Genomic DNA, 23,040 nt, shown 5'->3' with positions numbered 1-23,040 from the left:
CAAGAGAGAATTTGAGCAAACGACGTTGAACTGGAAGAGGCGAGCAACAGCGCAAGACACAATGCAGCTGCTGTTCATGTTGTTGGACTGAAACTCGGCTGAACAGGAAAGGAAGGAGCGATGGTATACAGGCTGGGCATCCGTCAGCCTGGGAAGGAACGGCGACGAGGCTGCGACTTCTGTAAGGCAGCAGGAGGAACGCGGCACAACTCACGGTTCCAGAGATTCGAGTAGTGGAACAGACGCGCAACAAGGGATGCATGAAGGGTGGTGCATTGATTTTCAAATAAGAAAGGAGCGCAGGCACACAGAAAGGGGAGACATATACAAACCATGGGAATATGAAAGGCAGCCTCGTAGCCTCGTCGCCTGGGAGCCCCATGGCCCTGAGGATATCCTCCTTCATCTCCTCCAAAACAATCTCTATCATAGCCTTGTATTCATGTCGGCATCATCCCGATCCCACCCCCACCGCGTTCACTTTTGTCACCCTTGTACACATAGCTACTGAGGCCAGCTGTGCTGGTACTTGAGCGAGCACTGGAATCGCTCTTTTTCTTCCTTGCGACTCCGCCAGTTCCTTTCGTCTTTGATCTGGTGCTGCCTCCACCACGCCTGGAACCACGGGATCCACGTCGACTCCATGATCCCGACCTGGATTTCGACTGCGCTCGTTTCGACCTGCCTTGTGGAGCCTTGGGTGGCTTGGGCGAAGATCTGCCTTGCGAAGCTTTGGGCTCAAAGGAAGGTAACTGGGACACTGAGCACCTGTTAGCAGATCCGGTGGACAAAGCTTGGTTAGGCCAGTTCGCTTACTCTGCTCATTGAACTGACGCACTTGGTCCGGGACACTGAAGTAGTGACTGTTCTCAGATTCGTCTGGCTCCGAATCACTCTGTGAGAATACTTCTGCTTCGCCATCATCGTCGCTGATTTCTACTACGGTTTGATGGTTCGGATCGTCGGGCCGTCCTTCTTGCGCTCGCATCATCGCTTCATAATTGTCGTAAGCTGCCGTGATCAAACGGAGCAATGGTGGTCCCAGCAGCCGGAACATTTCGGGGTTCAGCCCAGTCATTTCTTGGAGTTCTTCTTCGCTTTGCGGAAATTGGATGGCGATCTGTCGTAAGATCCGGTCGGTGACGGGCTTCTGTCGGAGATCCTTGGCAATGACCTGACGTTCGATCTCCCTTTTCGCTTTCTCCACAAAGTCTTCTAAGATGTGCTGATGAATCTGGTTGAGGGAGCCTATGTCATCGTCGGCCGTGATCGGCGGACCTAGAGGAGGTCTTTCCTTGTCGCGATGGGAGACAAAATAGTCTTCGTCCTCACTGGTTTGACCAGCACACTCTTCCTCCGACGAATCACATAGCTGATCTCGCCGGACCAGTTTGCGACGAGACCGGGGTTGCAGCGGCGAGGAGACATTCGTAGACGCTGGGTATTCATCGATTGGAGTCTTGTTGCTTTTCCCGTTCGCCTTAGTTCGGCTCTTCTGCGCAGGGCCGTTGGTTTTTGGCTTGCGGCGTGGTGAAACCAAAACTTGGATCTTCAAGGGTCGTCGGCCTTCCATCAGATCGCGAGACTTTGGACCAACCCTGACATACTGTGTGGAAAACCCAGCATCGTTTTTCTTATTGTATTGCAGCAGGGCGTCTTCACTTATGAGCCGGTAGAAAAGGCGCTCAACGTCGCCCCTGGCCAAGTCGGAACCCAAACCATATTGAGGGAGCATGTGGTGTCCGCAATGGAGCATTTTCTTGTTTGGTTTTGCTCCGCGATACACGTCAGCACAGTGCAACACGGTAACCTCATCACGATGAACTTTCTGAACAAGACGTATTGCATTCTTGGCATGCTCAGAAAAGTCATGGGTTTCAAACGTGCTAGAAGAGGCGCAATTGTCGCACCCATTCCGGCAATCTCTCGGATCGAACCTTTCGTTGAAATAGTCAAGAACTTGCATCCTGCGGCAGTCACTGCGATTCTCGCAAAACTGAACAACACTCCGCAAAAGCTGTTTCTGGTGCTCTTTTTGCTGATAGCTGCCATCACCGTTGTCGATCATATGTTTCAGGGAAGCCGTGTCACCATAGCCGTAGTACAGATAACAACCTGACTTGTTGCCATCTCGACCAGCTCGGCCAGTCTCTTGATAGTAACCCTCCAGACTTTTCGGTATCGTGTGATGGACGACAAAACGGACATTTGCCTTGTCAATACCCATTCCAAACGCAATGGTGGCCACAATGACTTTGAAGTTTCCAGCTTGCCACTGTTTCTGGATGTCGATTCTCTCCTTAGAGGGTAGCCCGGCGTGGTAATGGTGCGCCTCGATGTTGTACTCCTTCCTGAGCTGTTCAGCGACCTGTTCACAATTCTTCCGTGACAGACAATAAACAATGCCGGCTTGCCCGCGGTAGGATGTATTGATGAGATCTGCTATGCCCTCAAGCACAGCCTTCCCCTTGCCCTTCGGCCTGACCTCGTAGGTGAGGTTGGGCCGGTTGAAGCTCTGGGTGAAGACCTCACAGTTTTCCATGCTCAGACATTGCATGACGTCAAACTTAACATTTTCGGTGGCTGTTGCTGTCAAAGCCATGATCGGTACATCCTCGAAACGACTGCGGAACTCCCCAAGCGCTTTGTAGTCTGGTCGAAAGTCGTGTCCCCACTGACTGACACAGTGGGCCTCGTCAATCACAATACGGGCGAGTAGCCGCCGCCGGTGTAGATCCTCGAAGGCGTTCATCATGGCCTGACTTTTGCTCACCATCTCCGGTGTCACATACAAAAGTTGAATGAACTCGTGTGGCGTGGCGTTCTTGAGTGCCTGGAATATATGGGCTTTCTGCTGCGCTGTGGTTTCGCCATTGAACAAGAAGGCTTGGATGTGCAACTTCTTCAAATGGTCCACTTGGTCCTGCATCAAGCTCAGCAAAGGCGAGATGACTATAGTCACCCCGCGGGTATGGCCACTATGGACGATCGACGGGAGTTGATAGCAGAGAGATTTCCCACCACCAGTAGGCATCAGGACAAACGCATCTTTGCCGCTCAAGGTGGCATTGATGGCTTCCAATTGATTGTGGCGAAACCCATGAAGATGGAATCGTTTCTTCAATGCTGAAGCAACATCCTTTGACCACGGATGTTGCATCAAGGCTGAGTTTGAAAAGCTACTCTGGGAGACAGCGGACCTCTTGGGCGATACTCTGCGTACGTTGTCGCTAACCTCACACAGAGCAGCTCGATCGGCTCTGTAAGGGGTCGTTGCTTTGAAGGCTGGCATGTTCTGCTCGAATTCCTCGACCGCTTTATACATCTCTTCATCGTCCATGTCGTCGTCATCAAAATCATCTTCCTCAAACGAAAAATCCTGCGGGCTTCCCATGGTGCGAGAGAAACCTCTCTCGTCGCCGGTATTGTCATTGTATAGCGCAGTCCGATTGCGGCTTGGAGATTCCGTTATATGGGGTGTTGGCTGGAACAATCTTGCACTCGGCGGTGGCATCGCTGACTGCGCGGGTCGGCTGGGAGAACATCCTGGTGAGAAGGTCGGTATAAAAGTTCCCAAATTGCCATTCATATCAGACCGCTTTGCGAATGGTGTCTGCACAATGGATTGTGTTGATAAGTGCGCAAGGTCCCTCGAATTAGGAGAGACTTGTTGAGGCACTTTGGGTGTTGAGGCCACCAATACTTGTTGAGCCGGCGTCTCATCGAGCAGTGTGTGTGAAAGATTGGCTCGCGAAGGGGCTTGCTCTGTAAACCCACTCGATGTGGATACGCCAGCTTGTTGCAGCAGCTTGAATATCATCACTTCTCGAGCTTCGATCTCGTGCTTGACGCGATTAATATCCATGCAGAGCAATACAAGCACATTCTCCGGATCATCAGGATTGACTTCGTGACCAGCTTCTGCCAACTGATCACGTCGCTCGAGCATTCGCTTTCGCTGGTCCCGAAGTTTCGATATTGCCGAATGTTCTTCCAACAATTGCGTGGTTGCCGTGATCTTGCTTTCGATAGTCCTCTTCTTGTCCTTCAACAAGTCAGACGCGACCTTGAACTCGCACATCTCATCCATGATTTCACGGTTTACGGTTTTCTTCGATTTTTCAAGACGTTCCAAGAGCGCCTTGCATTGTTCGCGTCCGTTGACAACGAAGCTGCTTACGATACGTTTCTGGGGATGGGACAAAGGGCCTGCTGAGTCGGCACTCGAGCAACTGCCCTGGAGCGCCTCTTCACGTCTGGAGCTGGATTGGCCGGATGGAGTTGGTCTGGGATCGCCAGCACGCGATTCCCGTGGCGATAGAGACATGCCTCGAACAGGCTCTTGCCCTAATGAAATAGGAGAATCATTCGACGGCCTTGCCAGTGTCTGAGAATCACGACTATCATGGTAACGGATCCTCTCAGAACCGAGACTGGTGTTTTCCAGCACTTCCAACTTAGGCTTCGAATCGAGGTCGTCGTTGTCTTCTTCATCAGAATCAAGAACCACGTTCCGCAGTTTCTGAGTTCGACTTGCCCGAGAGGTTGGTTGAGTCCGAGGCACTTTGGGTGTGCCGTACACCGCCAGAGGGGAGATCGGGTTTGCCACAATGTCAATGTCCGGAAGGGTGTCCTCATCCTTCAAAGCTTTCTTTGTCGAGCGAGTCTTCGACGGGCTCAGAGCGCCCACACTTCGTTTGTTATCTTCCACCACGGGCTCGGGTTGGCTGGTGTGGAAAGGATATGATGCCGGGGTCCCTCTTTTGTCTATACGCTTCTTGAAACTCCGAGTCGATGATGGAGAGAAGAGATCCTGCTCGAATTCCTCGCTCTTTCTCTTCTTGCCTTTCTTTTTGGGTAGCGGTTCAATCCGAGACGCAGACTCTTCTCTCCATAGCCTGGTCGGCGGGCCGAATTCGCTGAACGATGAAGTCGTAAGGTCTCCTCCGGTGAGGTCAATCTCGTCAATGTCCAGTATATCATGGGAGTCGTCAAATTGAATGTCGTCAAAGGTCGTCACCGGAGTTCGTGGACGCGGGCTGGGTTGTGGCGCAGAGATATCTGGGAGATTCTGCCTGGCCCGCCTCGGCGTAGCTTCGCGGGCTTCTGAGGCTCGAGAAGGGTCAGGAGTGGGCAGGCCGATGTTTTGGTTCAGCTGAGAAAATAGCTTTGTTCTGGGTGCGATTTGGGGCGCCAGCTGCAGTCTTGCCATCTCATCATCTGCCAGGACAGGACCATCATCCTCGCCCACGCCGGCATCAGCAACGACGGAAAGATGCGTCAGAGAACCAAACGAGTGTGGGTTCTGCAGAAGCCATGCGAGACAACGGCTAAGGTTGTTTCTGGTCATAGGTACGGCGCATCTTGCATTGGGATGGTAGGGTACTGTGTTCTGAGAGAGGACGTGGCTCATTCAACACTGGCGGGCAAAGTTGTTTGGCGACTCAGCAGTTTGGATGTTGCTTTGCTCGGGTTACGGTCCGCTCAACGCGTCGTTGTTGCAGACGCGCCTAGCAGACCAGTCGCTTACATAATTGCTGACAGTCAATTTCTTGGTCACGTGAATGCAGTTCTGGATGTCATTCAATTCTTCGCCGTAGAAAAGGGGTCCAGCTCTTCTGTAAAGTATATCTCCAGAAAGCGCAGTTGGAATATAGTAAAAAGTCTGTATTTCGATACTTACGTGTTGGCAAGGTCAAAGGGCTCTCTCAATGACTAGGTAGGACGCTCGAAGTCACTTGTCTTCACATCCCAGCTAGAAAGTGTATCGGTAAGGATACCTGGTGGCACTGTCGAAAACATCACCGAAAGTCCTAAATATTGGGCCGCTTCCCAAGAACAGCCAGCGAGTCCGCGGGCTCATGACTAGCCATGGCAAAGAATAAAAAGGCCAGAAACGCCGATCAAAAGGCTAGAGCGCAAGCGAAACAGTCCAAAAAGGCCGCAAAAGGAGAGAAAAAGAGCAAAGCAAAAGTAGCAGCCCTGAACGCCGACTCGGATGCCGACGACGACGTGGATCTTGATGCAGTGCTGGCCGCCTATGCTGAAGAGCAAGCCAAATTCTTGAAAGTGACGGAACAGCCTTGCGGACCTCCTAGTCCAAGATCGTCCAGCACCCTGGTGGCCTCGCCGTCCAATAGAAATGAGATCTTCCTGTTTGGCGGCGAGTATCATGATGGAAGCACGGCATCATTCTACAACGACCTCTTCGTCTACCTCATAGACAGGGGGGAATGGCACCAAGTCTCCTCCGGCAACAGCCCGCTCCCTCGAAGCGGACACGCTGCATGCCGGGGCGGCAACACCGGTGGCATCTACGTGTCAGGCGGCGAGTTTTCGTCACCCAAGCAGAACCAGTTCTACCACTACCATGATTTCTGGCATCTAGACACCGAGACCCGGGAGTGGACGAAGCTGGAGCCGCGAGGGAAGGGGAAGAACCCGCCCGCCCGCAGCGGCCACAGAATGACCTATTTCAAAAACTACATCGTGCTGTTCGGCGGGTTTCAGGACACTTCCCAGCAGACCAGGTATCTCAACGATACGTGGATCTTTGACTGCAAGGAGAACGTCTGGCACGAAATGAAAGCTCCACCCGCGTCTCAGAAGCCTGATCCGCGTTCCTCGTTCAGTTTCCTCCCGCATGAAACCGGTGCCGTGCTGTTCGGAGGGTATTCGCGTGTCAAAGCCACATCTACCACCGGTAAACAGAGCAAAGGCGGTGGACCTCTAGTTCGCAACATTCTCAAGCCGCTCGTGCACCAAGACACATGGTTCCTTCGGATCACACCTCCTCCCGCCGAAGCTCCGAGCGGCACGCCACCGACGCTGCGTTGGGAACGACGCAAGAGGCCCGCAAATGCACCCAACCCACCACGTGCGGGTACCACCATGTCCTACCATAAGGGACGTGGAGTGGCCGTCGGCGGTGTCCACGATGTCGAGGAGAGCGAGGAGGGCATCGACAGCGAATTCTTCAACGACCTGTTCATCTGGAACATCGATCGCAACCGCTTTTTCCCGCTCACATTGAGACGGCCAAAAGCTGGAGGCAAGAAACAGGGGCAAGCCCAGCGAGGCCGCGATCGAGGGAAGGCGGACGAGGAGGAGCTTCTGCGAAACCTGGCTGCGTTACAAACTAAGGGGTCGCTGGTTGGGGCCGATGAGATTGATATCGAGCCAGCCACTCGCAACGACGAGCCTGAGCCCACAAAAAAGGAGTTCCCCGTGCGTTTTGAGATGCCGCATCCTCGCTTCAATGCGCAGCTCTGTGTTCAGGACGACGCGCTCTATATCTTTGGCGGCACCTTCGAAAAGAAAGATGTAGAGATCACGTTTTCAGATCTTTACGCCGTGGATCTCGGCAAGTTGGACGGTGTCAAGGAACTCTATTACACGGAGCCGGCCAACTGGAACGTGACAAACCAAGATAGCGACGACGAAATGGCTGACGATGATGACGACGAAGACGAGGATGGATCTGACATGGATTCGGAAGAAGAAGACAATGATACGATAATGTCGGTCGACGCTCCCTCAACGGCACCTACAGAGGTGACTGTCCCACCTCCAGAAGCGGAGACGGCCACCGAGACGGAGCCTGAGACGAGCGCAGAGCAGGACTCGCGGCCCTTCCCACGCCCGTTTGAGACTCTGAGGGACTTCTACGCTCGTACTTCGGAAGACTGGCAAAGAATCGTGCTTGACTCCAAGAAGACCGGAGCCAGTGCATCCGCGTCGAGTGAACAGTCCGTGAAAGAACTTCGCAAGGCGGCATTCGCGCAGGCCGAGGAGAGATGGTGGGATTGCAGAGAAGAGATCCGAAATCTCGAGGACGAACAAGAAGCCGCAGGTATCGGTGAGGTTATAAGCATGGCGGAGCGCGGGACGGAGAGTGCAGCAGCAAGGAGGCGCTGAACACACCAATCTAGGGCCCGTGAATTCCACGGCTATCCTGAAAATCTAGCCCGTGCTCTATATCAGTCTAGAGTGTCATCTCTCAGGGCGAAGAGAGCCTTCATCACTTCGGCGTTCTTCGCACGGATGGCATTGTGGTACAGCATGTTGGTGACAAACGTCTTACACCCCCTGACGATGGAAGCCGTCTCCAGCGAGAAGTTGAAGTCGACATACATGTCGTCCACAAAGATGGCCGCATAGACTGGGACTTGGTTCTGCCGCAGCTGCTCAATGTCATACAGCTTGTCCCAGTCCTGCTTGGCTTCCAACAAGTCCGCCGCGGCCGCCAACGGCTTCAACTCCCCGTAGTCGTCGAATGCGCGCCGAAACACCATCTCACCGGTGAACAGAATCTCCTCGTCTTTAGGCACCTTTCCCGCATCGACCTGGAACTCCGGAAACTCGTGCAAGACCCGGTCAAAGGCCCAAGCTGATGCCTGGCCCTGCGCGTAGATCGAGCCATGCAGAACGGCGTACAGCGGCTGGTCACTGAAGGAAGACATGCTCTCGAGATCGGATAGGGTTGGCCGCGTCAAGTATCCAAACATGTCGATATCACTCGCAGCGCGGTGCACGATGCTGTGCACTCGGTCCAGGCCTCCATGGAATCCGAAGGAGATTCCCATTTCGCGAAACCTGTCCACAGTCAAGCTATCCCCTGAAGGCAAATGAATCTTGCTGTCGTGGATCAACTGCAGCACTTTCTTCACGCTGGCCTTGTCCTCCGGGTACTTTGCATAGTACTTTTCGTTCCTCTCCTTGACTTTCTTGACGAGCCTCCGTATCGGCTCATCTGGCGTCGTCTGCGTGATAGGAGCCATCCCAGCCACGGGGAAGGCTTCCCGCAGCCCTTGCGGATGAAAGCTTAGATAGTTCAGACATACGAAGCCGCCGTAGCTGGTGCCCATGATCGTCCACTTCTTCTGCTCTGCGGGATAATCTGCGGTCAGACATTTGCGGATGGCCTCCAGGTCTCGCACGGCATTTTCCGCCCGGAAATGTCTGAGATAGTCGGCCTGCTGTTCAGGCGAGCCCTTGGCCGTGATCGTAGCAGCAGTGGCTGGAGTGGAAAGGCCCATTCCACGATGGTCGAAGCAAAGAAACTGGAGTGCCTCATGAGCAACTGCCGCCCAAGCTTCTTCAGGTGTTTGGAATACTAGTACGGCTTACCTGATATCCTCGCTCCAACACTTCCGTGGTGAGTTCCATCATGTTTTGCGGCGGCGGACATCCGAACCCTGGGCCCCCTGGGATATAGACAAACCATGGTAATTGCTCCTTGTTGGCTTTCGAGTCCGGCGCGGCTGGCTTCGCGAATTTCTTTGCACTTCGACAGAACAGCTTTATCCGTTCTCCGCTCGGTTGTGTATGATCGAGAGGAACTTCGAACAGAAGTTCTGCTACGAGCAGTTTCCCGGGGACTTGGTGTTCGCGGGCAGATATCAGTCTGGCCGGTTCAATCATCCTGACAGCTCTGTCGATGTATGGTTCCACGGATTGCAGTCTCAAGTACCTCGAGTCAGATCCGTACATGGTTTAATGCTCTTCTATCGCTAGGCCTCGCGTCTTGTTAGCGTCGAAGAGGTGGTAAGCCTCCTGTCATTGCTGACATTGGAGTCGGACTTGATCAGGTGATTGCGCAACGCAGCCTCGCAATATATAACATAGTAGTATACTAGTGTATAGGTATAAACTATGTTGTAGTTCTGTACAATACAATATTTGGTAACAGCTATGCAATCATGATTTTCCTTACTCTACTTTTTGTCGCTTTCCTGCGACTTTATCCTTCAATGCCACAATAACGCCGCGGACTCTCTTGACCAGACCTCGAATCTTGCCATCTCCCACCTCGTCCGCCCCCACAAAGCGTCGGACCAGAAGATTGTATATGCTTCCAAATGCAAGAGCCATGACGGTGCTGGTCAGAATGATGACGTTATACGGCATGCTAAAATCAGGCGTGGGCAGCGGTAACAACAAGCTTGTGGTCCTGATGTAGATATTGTCTGACGGTCCATTCCCATCAGTGTCGTTCAGGATGCGGATAACTGCAGGGGCAACATTGAAGCCCCGATTCGCATCGGGCGGGTACTCGGTGTATCGCAAGATCGCCTTCTCGAAGTCATAAGTGAGCATGACGGTGCTGGCCGGCGGCACGGACATGACAAGTTCAAGTTGTGTGCTCCGTTTTCGGTCGACAGCAGGACGGTAGTACATATCGGTGATGGTCTGCCACTCGAAAGGGAATTCGGTCTGCGTGATTTGTGCTTTCAACGTATGCATAAACGGCCGCATAAACCAAGGCAGACTCTCGAAATAAACAAACTTCACAGGCTCTGTTGGCGAGGGGTTGGTGAAGACGGTGCGCATCCCCCCTCGAGCCGCTCCATGGCCGGTAATGGTCCTTTCTGCTCTCAGTAGCTCGTGACCAAGGTCTGTTTTGCCGCCTAAGGTCTGTTGCGGAAGTTCGAGATCAAACTCTTCCAACGGCATCAATTGATAGCACCTCGAGTCTGGCAGGCCAGGATCCGATTTCACCTCGAATCCGCTGACGCCGATCAGGACCATGCGCTCGTGCGGAACATTCAAGCATACGGACTTTGCTTCTGGACCTTCAGACTCGACCAGCGGACACACCCCAGCCATTGACCGCCCGAAGACCTCTTTAAGAGACCACGGCATCTCGTCTACCATATCTCGAGGATAGCATGCCTCTTGGGAATGATAAGGCTTTGTTTCGTCGCACACAAGCTGCTCCACCGGCACTGGTCTTGGGATAGGATTGTCGCGAGAGCGCTTGGAGCGTTCAATGTCGAGAACCATATCAATCGTCTGGCTGATTTCCATCTGGCATGGCTCAGTCCCAGAGGAACATTTCGGTCTGACATCAATGGCCATGCTCTGCCATGAGGCATCGAACACCTTGTGGCCGTCCAGGAGACTCGATATGCCCGCTTTTCCTTTGCATGGGAGCAACTTAATAAACGGCGTCAGGTTCTCCGTACAGACCACTTCTCCCGGAAGGACGCCATGGAGGAGATGAAGGGTTTGATCGCCGTCCCCATACCTGCCTAATGGCTGAAACGACAAGGCGGGTTTGGTGGTCCTCGTTGAATCAATGAAGTTCAACGACGCACAAAACAGGCCGGAGAGAGACTGTGTTAGGGTAGACCATTTCTCAAAGGCCTCTTCTTCCGACGTAGCTTCAATCCAAGCCCACAACTCGACGCCGGTGCCGCCTTCTTTCGTGCCATTCCATGGTCGCGCGCCCCATGTTTCCGGGTCCCATCGCCCAGTAGTAAATCTTAAGTGGAGTTCTTTTGTGTCTGCGTGCCTTAAAGCCTGACCCAACGACCGCGGAAAGAATCTGTAGTTCTGCGATTCATAGTCTGTGATTGTCTCGTTGGCGCGGAAGTCGAACGACGCGAGAAGCGAGCCAAGCGGAAGGGGGGTCAAGGTGAGTCGCTCGAAGTAATCCGAGGCGGCGGCGCTCAGGGCGAAAAAGGCGACGACAACAAGGAAGAAGACAGACCGGAACATGCCGGCATCATCTCAGGGAGAGTCTCAGCGGAACATTTCAGGTTGAAAAGTAGCCAGAAGGTGAAGTGCTCCTCAGGTATTATTTGTTGTACTCCGTATTCACAATGGGGAGTAAAGACGACACTGTGGTTCTCCCTGCGGCGTGAGTTTGCCGCAGTTCTGCCGGCAAAGCCTCGCCTCCACCAATTCTGGCTTCGTATTTGCGGACGGACGACGCTTTCTTGACACACCCAATTTACAATCCGTTGTAATATACAAGCCTTTGCAGCACTCCCTTTCATAATCCGCCATTGGTCTATCCTGTCCCGTTAGTACACGACTCCGACAGTCAGATCTACCACGAACCGACCATAGCGAGGCGACGCCAACATGGCCGCCGAACAGCGCAAGCTGCTCGAGCAGCTCATGGGCGACCAGTTCATGGGCACGGGCAGCTCGAAGAGCGCAAATCTGACCCTTACCTCCCCTAATGTCTGCCGCTCATACCTCGTCGGCACGTGTCCACACGACCTCTTCACCAACACGAAGCAAGATCTGGGGCCGTGTCCGAAAGCGCATCCCGAGAACCTGAAGATCGAGTACGACAATCTGAGCCCGGCGGAGAAGGCCAAGTACGGCTTCGAATACGACTACATGCGGGACGTGCAGAAATACATCGACGACTGCAACCGCCGGATAGACCAGGCGCAGCGCCGGCTGGAGAAGACGCCGGACGAGATCAGGCAGACCAACAACCTGCTGAAGACGATATCGGATCTCACAAAGACAATCAACACCGGTCTACTGGAGGTTAACTGCCTCGCGGAAATCGGTTCGGTGTCTCTAGCTTGCTCGGAATTCTACAAGGTGCGCACGGCCAAGCTGGCGAAGGAGCAGGCGGAGCGGGATCTCAAGGCGCTCTCGGACACCAGCGGGCCCTCGGGGCATCAAAAACTCCAAGTCTGCGATGTCTGTGGTGCATACTTGTCGCGGTTGGACAACGACAGGCGGCTGGCAGACCACTTCTATGGGAAGATGCACCTGGGGTATGCGCAGATGCGCCGGACGTACGAGCAGTTACAGAAGGAGCTGAAGGGCCGACCACCGCCCATGAGACAAGATGAGAGCGGTCCTGCCGGTCCGCGTGGGTACGATGACGGAGGGTACGGCGATGGTGGAGGAAGCTGGGGCGGTCGTGGAGGATATGGAGGCCGTGGCGGCTACAGGGGAGGTGGTGGCTATCGCGGACGTGGTCGAGGAAGATGGTAAAGGGGACTTTTTCGATTGAGAGGTTACGTGCGCATGGGGAAAGGCGTCTCGGGGCTTGTCCATGGTCCTCGTTTGATGTGTGAACGGGCACAGAATTCTGTATGAAAGTTTATGCTTGAGATACCCAGTGGCATTGGCAACAGACCATGCCGTAGGAACAATTCAATACCGCTTGAACGCTTAAGATATCAAAGAACATTTTACCAGGAGACAAAGGAGTAAACCATCATGTCTCTCCGCCTTCCCATCGCTTTTTGGCATGCTCAAGAGTTCTCCGCCTTGTTTTTATTCTCCAGCGCCTCGCTGGACTCGACCTGCTCCGCCCAACTTCCTCCTTCCTCGCCCGGTGCCGAATCCAGTCTTGTCGGGTTGGGTCTTGACGGAGTGGCAGTCTCTGGCGTCTCCTTCTGTGTAGGATCGGAGCCGGGCAAAGCAGGGAAATCCTCATTGTTAGACCAGGCAGATTGCTGTAGAGTAGAACGGTTATTGTCATGACCAAACCCACCCCCTCTCCCACCACCATCTCGTCCCCTTCCTCGTCCACCTCTGCCTCTGCCCCTCCCTCTCCCACGGCCGCGGTCATCATGCCACTCATACATGCGGAGATCGTCCTGCTCTGCCCGAAATTGTCGCTCCGGCGTCATGCCACTCTCAAATCTGCGCGGACCACCACGCCCATTCTGTGTAACTTTGAAATCCTCCTCGTTCTTACCGGCGTCCCACTCCCGCCCGCCCATGACGGCCATTTTGCGTTGGCGATTTTTCTCCCGCTCCTTGTCCATTGCTCTTCGCACGACACGGTCTTTCTCCCGCATCTCTTTCGCTACACGTTCCCGTTCTTCAAAACTCGCAGCGTCTGCTTGTGCCCGCGCGTAGGCCGCTGCCAGGTTCTGCGACCGTTCTTTCGCAGCCGCGAGCTTCGCACTGAGTTCTTCCTCGGTCAGCTTGGGTTTGCGTATGCCGCCGGTCGCAGTCCGGTCTCCTCGGACGGCGGGAGGACGAGCGTTGGCAGGGGCAATTGTGTTCTCAGGGGCAACGAGTTCTTTCGAGTCGGCAGATGGAGGATCTCCTTCTCCTTCTCCTTCTCCTCCTCCCTCGCCTCCTCGCGTAGCTGCATCTGGATCATTCACAATATCCGAAACAGTGTCCGTCGCCTTCGGCTGCGTTGATTTTACGTTGGGCTCTCGTGCAGTTTGATTTGATGCTGTAGGTCTTGAGGGGGTTGTCGCCCATCTTGAATCTGCCAATCCACCGTGCTTGCTAGTTCCTTCTCGGCCACCCCCATGTCCTCCTCGTGTTTTTGGCTTGGGCTTAAACCCGGGAAATGTTGTCTCCTTGGACTCCAACACAGCCTGCTTATGCTCGACATCCGGTGCCGGGGAGGCTGTCTCAAGCGACACTTGTTGGAACTGGGCCGCAACTTGCTCTGGAGACGGAGGGCCCTCGAAAGGGACGATTTCGTCGTCAAACAGGTCATCGTCGCCGCGGGACTGCGAAAAGTCTTCCATTTTATGACGCGTCGCAGGGCAAAAAGGTCGACTATGCTTGTCTAATTAACAGATGACAGCTATGAGATAAAGCAAGGTCAAACAATGCGGTATTATTATATACCTAGGTGTGAAAAATGCAATGGATCAATAATCATCGCCGTTAGTCGAAGAAGTAAATAAATATACATGATATCACTCGGCACATTAATGTCAAGCAATAACACCACCACTGCAGTCACTGTCTGACCCGACAGCAAATAGATACCGTGAGGACTCTATATTTGATGACATTCTATCCTTGATGACTTTTCCTTACATTAATTCATCATTCAGAGTTATAATCGAAATGATGTTTCAATCTATGATCATTTTACTTTGTAGGGACCTCATATCAGATACGGCTGCTGGCTTTGCTGGTATTTGATTGGTGAATGGCAGCACAGTATCTCTGTATGCTTATTATACTCTGTAGACCTAATCAAACTCGCCTTCTTCTCGGAACTTGAACCACCACCGACCTCACCAGGTAGAACCGAAAGAATGAAAAATAAATGCAAGGACTCTAGAGGCGAGACTCCTACCATCGCGACCGCTTCGGTCTTCGATCACATCTCCATTGTCCCACGGCCCTGATAATATCCACGATGATACCTCGATTCGGTCGGAATGGACCTCGCTCTAAGCAAGGTAAGTGTTCGATCACAACGCGTCCTGATCGAGGTTCTTTGGGTCCTAAGCTTGCGACTGTATCTAGGCTGTACCACTTGCCGCACCCGCAAAGTGAAATGTGACGAGCGACGACCGCTGTGCGCACGCTGTGCCAAAAGCCAGGTCAAGTGCGAGTGGGATAAACCGGCGAGGCCTCGTCGTCAGCCACCCTCGAGGCAAGAACGTGGTAATAATATTGCGTCTAGCCCTCTCCGCCAGGGTGGCGAGTTAAATCCAAAGCGAGGCCAGGATGCCAGCGTCTCAGACGAATCCCACAGTGTTGAGTATACGATTATTAGCAGCCCGCATTGGCCTCGCAGTGACTCTGTTTATTCTGACTTCGACGACACCCCACTGTGGCCAACGTTGTCGACGGCCCATATTCCTCTGTCGAACTCGGTTATTCTCGACCACCAGGCATGGGAGTGCTTCAACTACATCCCGAGTTCAGTTTTGGCATTGTACTTGGGAAAGCCTTGGAAATGGAGTATGTTGTCCTACGTGCACTCGACCATTGCGAGACAGGAGCCAGGCGTCATGAGAGCCTTCGTTGCGGTGGCCGCGATGGAGATGAGTTGGCTCCATTCTCCATCCATCGAGCAGGAGATCGAAAGCGAGGAGTCCCGTCTGAGAAAGTTGCGGCTGAGAAGACTGGGGCTGAGCTATTACCGCATGGCACTAAAGGACCTCTCTGTCGTCTTAGAACGCGCAGCGCACGATGGCCGGACTGATGCCGATGTAGACGCTCTATTCGCGATCTGGTTCTTGATTCTGAACTTTGAGCGCTATCAGGCCGACCTCACAGACATCTCTCATGTCCACCTCAGCGGAATTCGATCATTTCTATCCAAGGTTTCTTCAGCAGGGGCGTCTGGGAGTGGCTTTGTATTGCCTCCAGCCTCGCAGCAGCTCTTGTTTGTCACAAGGTAAGGAACTGTCAACTTCCTGGGTTATTTTTGTTAACCTTCAGCCAGTTTCCATGATATCAATCTCGCGATGAGCAACGTAAACGCCGGCCAGTTAGCACTGGACCTTTTTACGGCGCCACCATCTGCTCAGATCAGTCAAGACCACCTATTTGACGAAGCGAGGGTGTGCTTGCCCAAAATCTACGGCTCCGCGTACCCGGTGGAGGAGTACATGGATGACATAGAGAACTATCGAGCTCTGAACCTGATTAACAAATGTCAGAAGCTGAAGCTGGCTATTCTAAGTCTCGGTATTGCTTCGAAAGATGGACCAATCGAGCAGACGGCAGTGAAGTCCATCGCTGCTCAAATCGAGAACCTAGGCATGGTATGACTGTTTTTGATACCCTCCAGAGCCCCGGCCGCTAACAGTAACAGGAATTTTGCGACCTCATCGCGATGTCCCGGGTCCTTAAGGCTTCCGGAGGTCGAAGGGTTGTTTATACAATATACTTTGCCGTTATGGAATACGATGGGGTGAAGATCCTGCACTCATGCCTCGAACCACAAAGTACTCAGCCTCTCGACACCGTTTTGGCGGATCTACTGGACATGGCGCATAAGTTACTGGCGGAAAACCCGAAGCTGATCTACAGGTGTCTGTGGTCTCTCACGATTGCGTTACTTAAGACACGCGATCCTATCCACCGCGATTGGATCCGAATCCAGCTTTCACGAGCAGGAAGCCTTATTCCATACCCTGCCATCCCTGGCCAGCATCTGCAAGAAGTCGAACTGCGCGACAACCCTTTCCTTGCCTATGATCTCCCACACTTCACAGAGCGTCTCCTACTATAGTCATCGCAGCTCATGTAGGGCGCTTTGCAATCGAAGAAGGAATTTGGCTAGTTCAACAAGATCCGCGATCTCATTTGAACGGAGTACATCGACCATCAACGATTTTGAGCGCCAAACACAAACAGAAATGACTACACCGGTTTTCAAATTCCGCCTGATCTGTCACGTACCCTCATTCCACGTCTAAATGACGTATCGGAAGCTGGTGAGCTGTCGATCAGTCTTGCCTGCAAGGTCTTCTCTCAGGTCTTCAACCACACTCGAACTCCTCTGCGCTGGGCCAAAGCGCCTGTCCCTGCGGCGATTTTCCCAAATGTAGTAGACGAGGAGACAAGCGATGAAGAAAGCACCTAAACACAGCCCCGAAAGGGAAGCTATAAGTCCAGTCTGGTTCAAACGAATTAGTACTTTCATTCGAGCAGTCTTTTGGTCCTGCAAAATTGCATTGCGAACCATAAACAAAAGTGGCGCGGACTCACTTTATATCTTGGTTTTTCACGGGCCAAGAAGAATTGTGGCCCAGCGATGTTTCCCACACAGTATGCGACGAACATTGTCGTACTGACGACGGATCTCTTCGTGAAGCCTCCGACGTTGGAGCTGACCAAACTGAGGGACAGCGGGATGTTGCAAGCGAACACGGCGGACAGACACAGACCAGCTAGGCGGCCTGCGCGGTCGTCGAGTGCATACACCATGGCCATTCCTACCACAGAGGTAATGGTGTTCAAGAGCATGAACAACGAACGGGAGGATGGAATTATGCTAGCGCCGCCCGAAGTCAAGATTAAGAAGATCAGTTGAGCGGCGCCTAATGGCATTTGTACCAGGAGCGAATTGAGGCGCGAAAAGCCAAACCCTGCAATGACGATTGTGCTGAACTGTATCATGTTTGTCAGCGATGTGGTCCGGCAAGCAGGCTTGGGGATGGATGGGATGGTATCGGTGCTGGGGGTCGGCAACTTACGCTGGTCAAACCACCGTTTGCCAGGTTGACGGTGAAAGTATACAGAAACAACAGCCACAACTGAGGGTCGAGCAAAGCGTCAATCGCCTGTTGCCGCACGAACTTGTTGTCATCCAAAAGGCCCGTCTTGTTCTCGATGGTGCGGCTTAGTGCGATTTGGCTTTCCTTCTCGTTGAGAAAAATGGCCTTGGTGGGCGAGTCTGGCAACAAGAGAAACAAGACCACGCCATAGGCTGCAGTGACGGATCCCAGGATGAGGAACAGTAGCTTCCAATGGTCGAGAGACGATGTTGTGATCTTGCCGACACCATATGCCACGAGGCCACCGATCATGTTGGCAATGGCATTTCCAACCCACCAAGCTCCTTGTCTGTATTGATCATAACAGTGATTAGAACGGAGAACACATGCAAATGATCATCACCGCAAAGTCTACTCACCGAGCTGGTTGTTCTTTGCGCGTATAGAACATTCCTGTTATCAGGGCAAATCCCGGGGCGACGGCCGCCTCACCCACCCCAAGAAAGAATCGGGTGGCCATCAGGCCTGCAAAACTGTGGCAGGCGGCGTGGCACATCAGAATACCACCCCAGCAAAATCTGTATCAAAACTGAAATCAGTTCCTGCTTTTCTGTTCGACCAAGAAGAAGAGAAGAATCTTTGTTCGCTTTTTTGCCAGTCAGGGGTGGCTCTTACACAGTGACGCCAAGGTACTTTCCGGCCGGAAATCGAACAATGAGGTAGGAGGTTGGCCAACTCCAGGCTATGTAGCCGAAGTAGAAGATCGACGAGCACCAGGAGTACTGAGCTCCATGGAGTTTCTGCAATGAAGCGGCAGGAGCCTTGTCAGTGATTGTTTCTTTTTCGCGAGGGTATCCTCATGGAAGGGGTTCAGGGAGCAGTCATGACTTACCAAGTCCTCCAACAATCCGAGCTGTGTCGCCTGGCTGAGGGCTAGTTTGTCCATGAACTGCAGCATGTAGCAGAAGCCCATCAGAGGAATCATGCTAGAGGCCCAATACGTTAACTTTCCTGGCTTTCAGCAGCGTAAGCGACGCTCTGCTAGCTTACCAACGGTCGATCTTCCTCAGGACCCTTTTGGCCTCGGCGGCATCGGGAAAGATGAGGCCTTCCTGGACTTCGGTGACCTGTCTCGCCAGAGCCGCGTCTGTTTTGTCGTCCGAGAACATGAGTGCCTCCTTGTTTGCGGGGCTGGGATTCTCGCTCGTCATCGTGTCGACGAAGATAGAAGAGGTAAAATGGGATCAAGGTCAGACAGACTGTACTGTGGTTGTGAGTCTCTGTTGGCTTTCGTCTCTGAGCAAGATCGAGTCGAAGTTGTTTGAGTGCAAGATGCTGATTTCGAAGGTGCAACGAAGCGTCTTTTATCTCTCTGATGTTCAGCTCGACAATCTATCATTCCCTCGACAGCCTTTCCACGGATGAGATGCGTTTTGACTGTGCTAATGCTTGCTTATCTTTTGCTTTGATATCGACTTGAATACTGATAGGCGGTCGCCTACGTTCTGGCCATCAATTAGGCGATAAAGTCGGCGCTAGGGTGCTGCAGTTTGACTCAACACGAGACATGTCGGGCTCGACGGACATGGGCTTTTCCTTGAGGTTGGGGAGAAGCGATTGTCATATCTCGGCAAGGCTCTGCGTTGCATGGGCAATATACTATCGGTGCTGATTGGCTGTGTCGGCAAAAGTGGACCTTATCTCGGCTCCTATGACCCCACATTGCAGACTCGCCTCCCCGGATAGTATTCGAATGAAGCATTGCAATGCAAGATTGATCGATACCCAAGTGCTTCAACCAGTCGCCGCATCGATAACTTATCTCAGAGCGGTATTCACCGTAATGCTCAAGAGATAACCATGGGACCATGTCGTCTGATACATATTTATGACCGATTCCACGTGCAGACCGTGACTCTTGTCTCACCAAGACTCTTCTATTGCACCTTACAATGGCGACGCAGACAACGACAGCAACGATGACAACCACCACGATGGCCTCCACCAGCACAAGTGTTAAGGACATGGTCGATGAATCTCTCAAGGGCCTTGCAAAAGAGCTACGGCAGGTCAATCATCAGGTATTTATCAATCTTCGCATGCGACCTCGCTGTGGCTATCTTTCATGAGATAGCGTTGGCAACAATGCAAACTAACATGTTCGTGATTACTGTTAGATCTGGTCAAATCCCGAAACGGCCTTCAAAGAGCACAAGGCACACGACACGATTTGCGACTTTCTCGAGAGCCAGGGGTTCGAAGTCACCCGCCACGCGTACGGGCTGGACACAAGCTTCGAAGCACGAAGCGGCCAAGGCGGCCGTCTCGTCAGTTTCAACGCCGAATACGATGCTCTACCCAACATCGGGCATGCCTGCGGCCACAACCTGATCGCGACCAGCAGTCTGGCGGCGTTTCTGGCCTTGTCGTATGCTTTGAAGAAGCTGAACGTGCCTGGAAGAGCGCAGCTGCTCGGCACCCCCGCCGAAGAAGGCGGAGGCGGCAAAGTGGAGCTCCTGAAATCCGGAGCATACAAGGATGTGGGAGTCACGTTGATGGCGTAAGTCATTGAAATTCCAGAAACCATGACATAACTTTGCAATCCAGAAACGAAAGACTCAGGGGCTGACTTTTTGAGATGCAGTCATCCAGCAAGCAGCAAATCTTCAGGCACGATTGGCAAAGCTCTGGCTGGGATCGGCGGAGTGCCCATGCTAGCGAGAGAACGCATGTTCTGCCAGTTCAAAGGCCGAAATGCCCACGCCGGCGCCAATCCATGGGATGGAATCAACGCCCTCGATGCGTTTGTCGCTTCCTACAACGGCATTTCTATGCTTCGACAACAGACGGTCGGGACCGATCGCATTCATTGTGCCATCACCGACGCGCCTAAGGCAGCGAACATCATTCCAGCCAGCACAAAGGCCATCTTCTCCACGAGAGCCGACACCGTGGCCTCCCTGAAAGCCCTGTCGGCGAGAGTGGTCAAGTGTGTCCAGGCCGGTGCTTTGGCTACGGGTTGTGAAGTGGTCATTGAGAGGTACGTACTTAGACTTTCTTCTCTCGGCGCCTTTCTCTCCTCTCCTCTCCTCTAAGCTGCTTGTCGAATCACATACCCATCGCTTTGACACTGTCCATGTTGACTGACACCTACTCACTGAGCTCCAGTGAACCATATTACGCAGATGTCCTGCTGAACGATGCTCTCTGCGGTCAATGGAAATCACATATGGCAGAATACGGACAAGACGTCCTGGCGGTTGTACCGCAGATGATCACGGCTTCTAGTGACATTGGTGAGTGCGAAAAGTCATCTTCCTACGCAGTCTGACGATCTTTCATCGGACCGAACCCTCCTTTCCTCTGTTTCTTCCTCCCTCTCGTCGTGACTATATCTGTCAGATGTCATGTCGCCTCAAATACTGACTTCAAGCAAGGAAACGTGAGCTACGAGATGCCGACCCTCCATGCCAACTTCAATATCCCTGCCCCGGAAGGCATTTCACCACATCATGCATCCTTCGCGAGTGCTGCGGGAACAGACGAGGCTCACGATATCGCTGTGATGATTGGCAAGTCTTTGGCGCTTGTCGGTTTGGATGTGCTTACGGATGAGACACTCTATAAAGCCATCACAGCGGAGTGGCAAGACAAGGTTCCTGGTCCGGTTTCTCACCTGTAGAAGCCTCGGGGTCTTGTGATGGAACGAGTTGATTTTTGAAAGAGAGTCTTACAAACTGGAAGAGCTGGCGATGGATAAATCCTGGGAAGAAAGTAACTAGGTAGTTTGTGCATACACACTGCAGGCAAGCACATACGTACATGAAATGACATGACATGATTTCGAAACAGCTGAATAAAAGCGCAGTGTAAAATGCAACGGTTTTGCAAGTACAAGTACTAGTAGATGCGATAAGGTAAGGGAGTCTGGTTACAATCAACCCCGTCAATTTGGTATCTTGTCATTTTTCCCACACCCAAAACTTGGGTACGACAGTCTACTATACGTACCTATAGTAATAAGCCGACGCCAGGACTCAGCCAGATTGCAGATTCCAGCGGCAAAACTCGGTTCTAGGCTTCTCGACGTCTATGAATTGGGACTATGATGGATAGATCTCCTTATCGATTGATTGAACGTTTCAATTACCTATATGAGACTACTCGGCTCTTATCTATCTATGTGTGTCCTTTTGCTGTTGTCGTCTCGCGAGATACGGCCGTCGGAAATGCATCATCAATAATCAAGGTGGTCGCCGTCGCATCCCTGCCACTATATTGCCGAGATAAGCAGGGTCGACAATCTCGGTGGACTAGTAGTAGTACTGCCTACTAAGGTTTGTCGGCAACAGCCTTGCTCTAAAAGGGATCAATTGCCGGTTAGTAGCGGGCGCTTGGATCCATGCAGATGCCTCACTTGGTACTTGGGGCCACAGGCTGGGCTATCACGGTCTGGGTCTGGGAGCCATTCAAGCTGCCTGAACCCTTTGTCCATGGTGGTGGATTCGGCGTCTGGACCGTCTTGATCGGAGCAAGTAGGAGGTACCTTTTGGGAGGAGGTTCCCACTTCTTTCTTGTGTTATAAGTGGGCTTACAAATATACAGGTACGGCGTCATGTACCAGTACAACAGTACTAGATGTATCGCAATGGTATTGATAACGGCGCTACTAAATACTTACCTACACGTGACATCAGGAAGCACATTGAGACAATGTCAGCTCAGGTACCTAGGTAGGTATAGGTAGTTGATAAGGAGCGTCTTTTTTAGGACGAGAGGTATGTCTCTGGTGGAGAGTAGGAAGTGAATGATACCAAATCACAGTACCAGGTAAGTTACCTTACTACCTTAGGTATGCCAGTGCGGATAGCCGAATCGTTGAAAGTCGGCAAAACAGACTTTTTCAGCAGCGAAATACCACGTGGTACGGTATTATTTCAGCGCCGGTACCGACGGCCTGAGAAATGGGGACTACATCAAGACCCACAACTCCACTTTGGGTGCCGAGCGGTGTCTTTGTTGTGGGAAAGGGCGCGAAAGGCAGTTGACTCCGAGCGCTCTCTGTTGTGGACAGGGCCGCGGAAAGCAGTTGACTGGATCTATGGACTACGTATAAAGAAGGTCCCAGGCCGTTAAGTGAGGCACTTGTCTGGGGGTTGAACTCCGCATACTAGAGTAGACTACCATCGATACCGAAGAAAGAGGTCGTCGGCCCATCTGCAAAACCGGAAAGACTCTGAGAAGCCGATCAGTATAGTATACATCGTCAGACACGCTTTCAGGTTGATATCGCGCCCCTGGTCAAGACCAATCTCTGGCCATCGACACCTGAAGTCCA

The 23,040-nt window shown here is 52.7% G+C and overlaps 9 protein-coding genes across 9 annotated transcripts; 4 read left to right on the top strand and 5 right to left on the bottom strand.

Annotated features, from left to right (window-relative positions):
- Positions 1-451: 451 nt before the first annotated feature.
- On the bottom strand, positions 452-5,350 carry A1O1_04006 (bloom syndrome protein; the record flags this gene model as incomplete). Its single annotated transcript, XM_007724904.1, has 1 exon — positions 452-5,350. The coding sequence occupies one exon, from the start codon at positions 5,348-5,350 to the stop codon at positions 452-454; it is 4,899 nt and encodes a 1,632-aa protein (XP_007723094.1).
- A 521-nt stretch (positions 5,351-5,871) lies between these two features.
- On the top strand, positions 5,872-7,917 carry A1O1_04005 (uncharacterized protein; the record flags this gene model as incomplete). Its single annotated transcript, XM_007724903.1, has 1 exon — positions 5,872-7,917. One exon carries the CDS (start codon positions 5,872-5,874, stop codon positions 7,915-7,917), a length of 2,046 nt encoding a protein of 681 aa, XP_007723093.1.
- Positions 7,918-7,979: 62 nt separating this feature from the next.
- On the bottom strand, positions 7,980-9,423 carry A1O1_04004 (uncharacterized protein; the record flags this gene model as incomplete). The annotated part of the gene is made up of 2 exons (XM_007724902.1): positions 7,980-9,062; positions 9,130-9,423. The coding sequence occupies 2 exons, from the start codon at positions 9,421-9,423 to the stop codon at positions 7,980-7,982; spliced, it is 1,377 nt and encodes a 458-aa protein (XP_007723092.1).
- A 288-nt stretch (positions 9,424-9,711) lies between these two features.
- Positions 9,712-11,502, bottom strand: A1O1_04003 (phosphatidylinositol glycan, class T; the record flags this gene model as incomplete). Its single annotated transcript, XM_007724901.1, has 1 exon — positions 9,712-11,502. One exon carries the CDS (start codon positions 11,500-11,502, stop codon positions 9,712-9,714), a length of 1,791 nt encoding a protein of 596 aa, XP_007723091.1.
- Positions 11,503-11,871: 369 nt separating this feature from the next.
- Positions 11,872-12,750, top strand: A1O1_04002 (uncharacterized protein; the record flags this gene model as incomplete). Its single annotated transcript, XM_007724900.1, has 1 exon — positions 11,872-12,750. One exon carries the CDS (start codon positions 11,872-11,874, stop codon positions 12,748-12,750), a length of 879 nt encoding a protein of 292 aa, XP_007723090.1.
- A 263-nt stretch (positions 12,751-13,013) lies between these two features.
- Positions 13,014-14,258, bottom strand: A1O1_04001 (uncharacterized protein; the record flags this gene model as incomplete). Its single annotated transcript, XM_007724899.1, has 1 exon — positions 13,014-14,258. One exon carries the CDS (start codon positions 14,256-14,258, stop codon positions 13,014-13,016), a length of 1,245 nt encoding a protein of 414 aa, XP_007723089.1.
- Positions 14,259-14,884: 626 nt separating this feature from the next.
- On the top strand, positions 14,885-16,714 carry A1O1_04000 (uncharacterized protein; the record flags this gene model as incomplete). The annotated part of the gene is made up of 4 exons (XM_007724898.1): positions 14,885-14,927; positions 14,995-15,874; positions 15,923-16,244; positions 16,295-16,714. 4 exons carry the CDS (start codon positions 14,885-14,887, stop codon positions 16,712-16,714), a joined length of 1,665 nt encoding a protein of 554 aa, XP_007723088.1.
- A 183-nt stretch (positions 16,715-16,897) lies between these two features.
- Positions 16,898-18,687, bottom strand: A1O1_03999 (uncharacterized protein; the record flags this gene model as incomplete). The annotated part of the gene is made up of 6 exons (XM_007724897.1): positions 16,898-17,101; positions 17,194-17,595; positions 17,682-18,051; positions 18,122-18,280; positions 18,378-18,502; positions 18,595-18,687. The coding sequence occupies 6 exons, from the start codon at positions 18,685-18,687 to the stop codon at positions 16,898-16,900; spliced, it is 1,353 nt and encodes a 450-aa protein (XP_007723087.1).
- Positions 18,688-19,696: 1,009 nt separating this feature from the next.
- A1O1_03998 (uncharacterized protein) lies at positions 19,697-21,384 on the top strand (the record flags this gene model as incomplete). Its single annotated transcript, XM_007724896.1, has 5 exons — positions 19,697-19,783; positions 19,880-20,262; positions 20,347-20,742; positions 20,871-20,998; positions 21,140-21,384. The coding sequence occupies 5 exons, from the start codon at positions 19,697-19,699 to the stop codon at positions 21,382-21,384; spliced, it is 1,239 nt and encodes a 412-aa protein (XP_007723086.1).
- Between the last annotated feature and the right edge of the window lie 1,656 nt (positions 21,385-23,040).

This window comes from Capronia coronata (assembly GCF_000585585.1).
Source record: "Capronia coronata CBS 617.96 chromosome Unknown acBCG-supercont1.3, whole genome shotgun sequence".
NCBI lineage: Eukaryota > Fungi > Ascomycota > Eurotiomycetes > Chaetothyriales > Herpotrichiellaceae > Capronia > Capronia coronata.
This window is presented reverse-complemented; position numbering and strand designations above follow the sequence as displayed.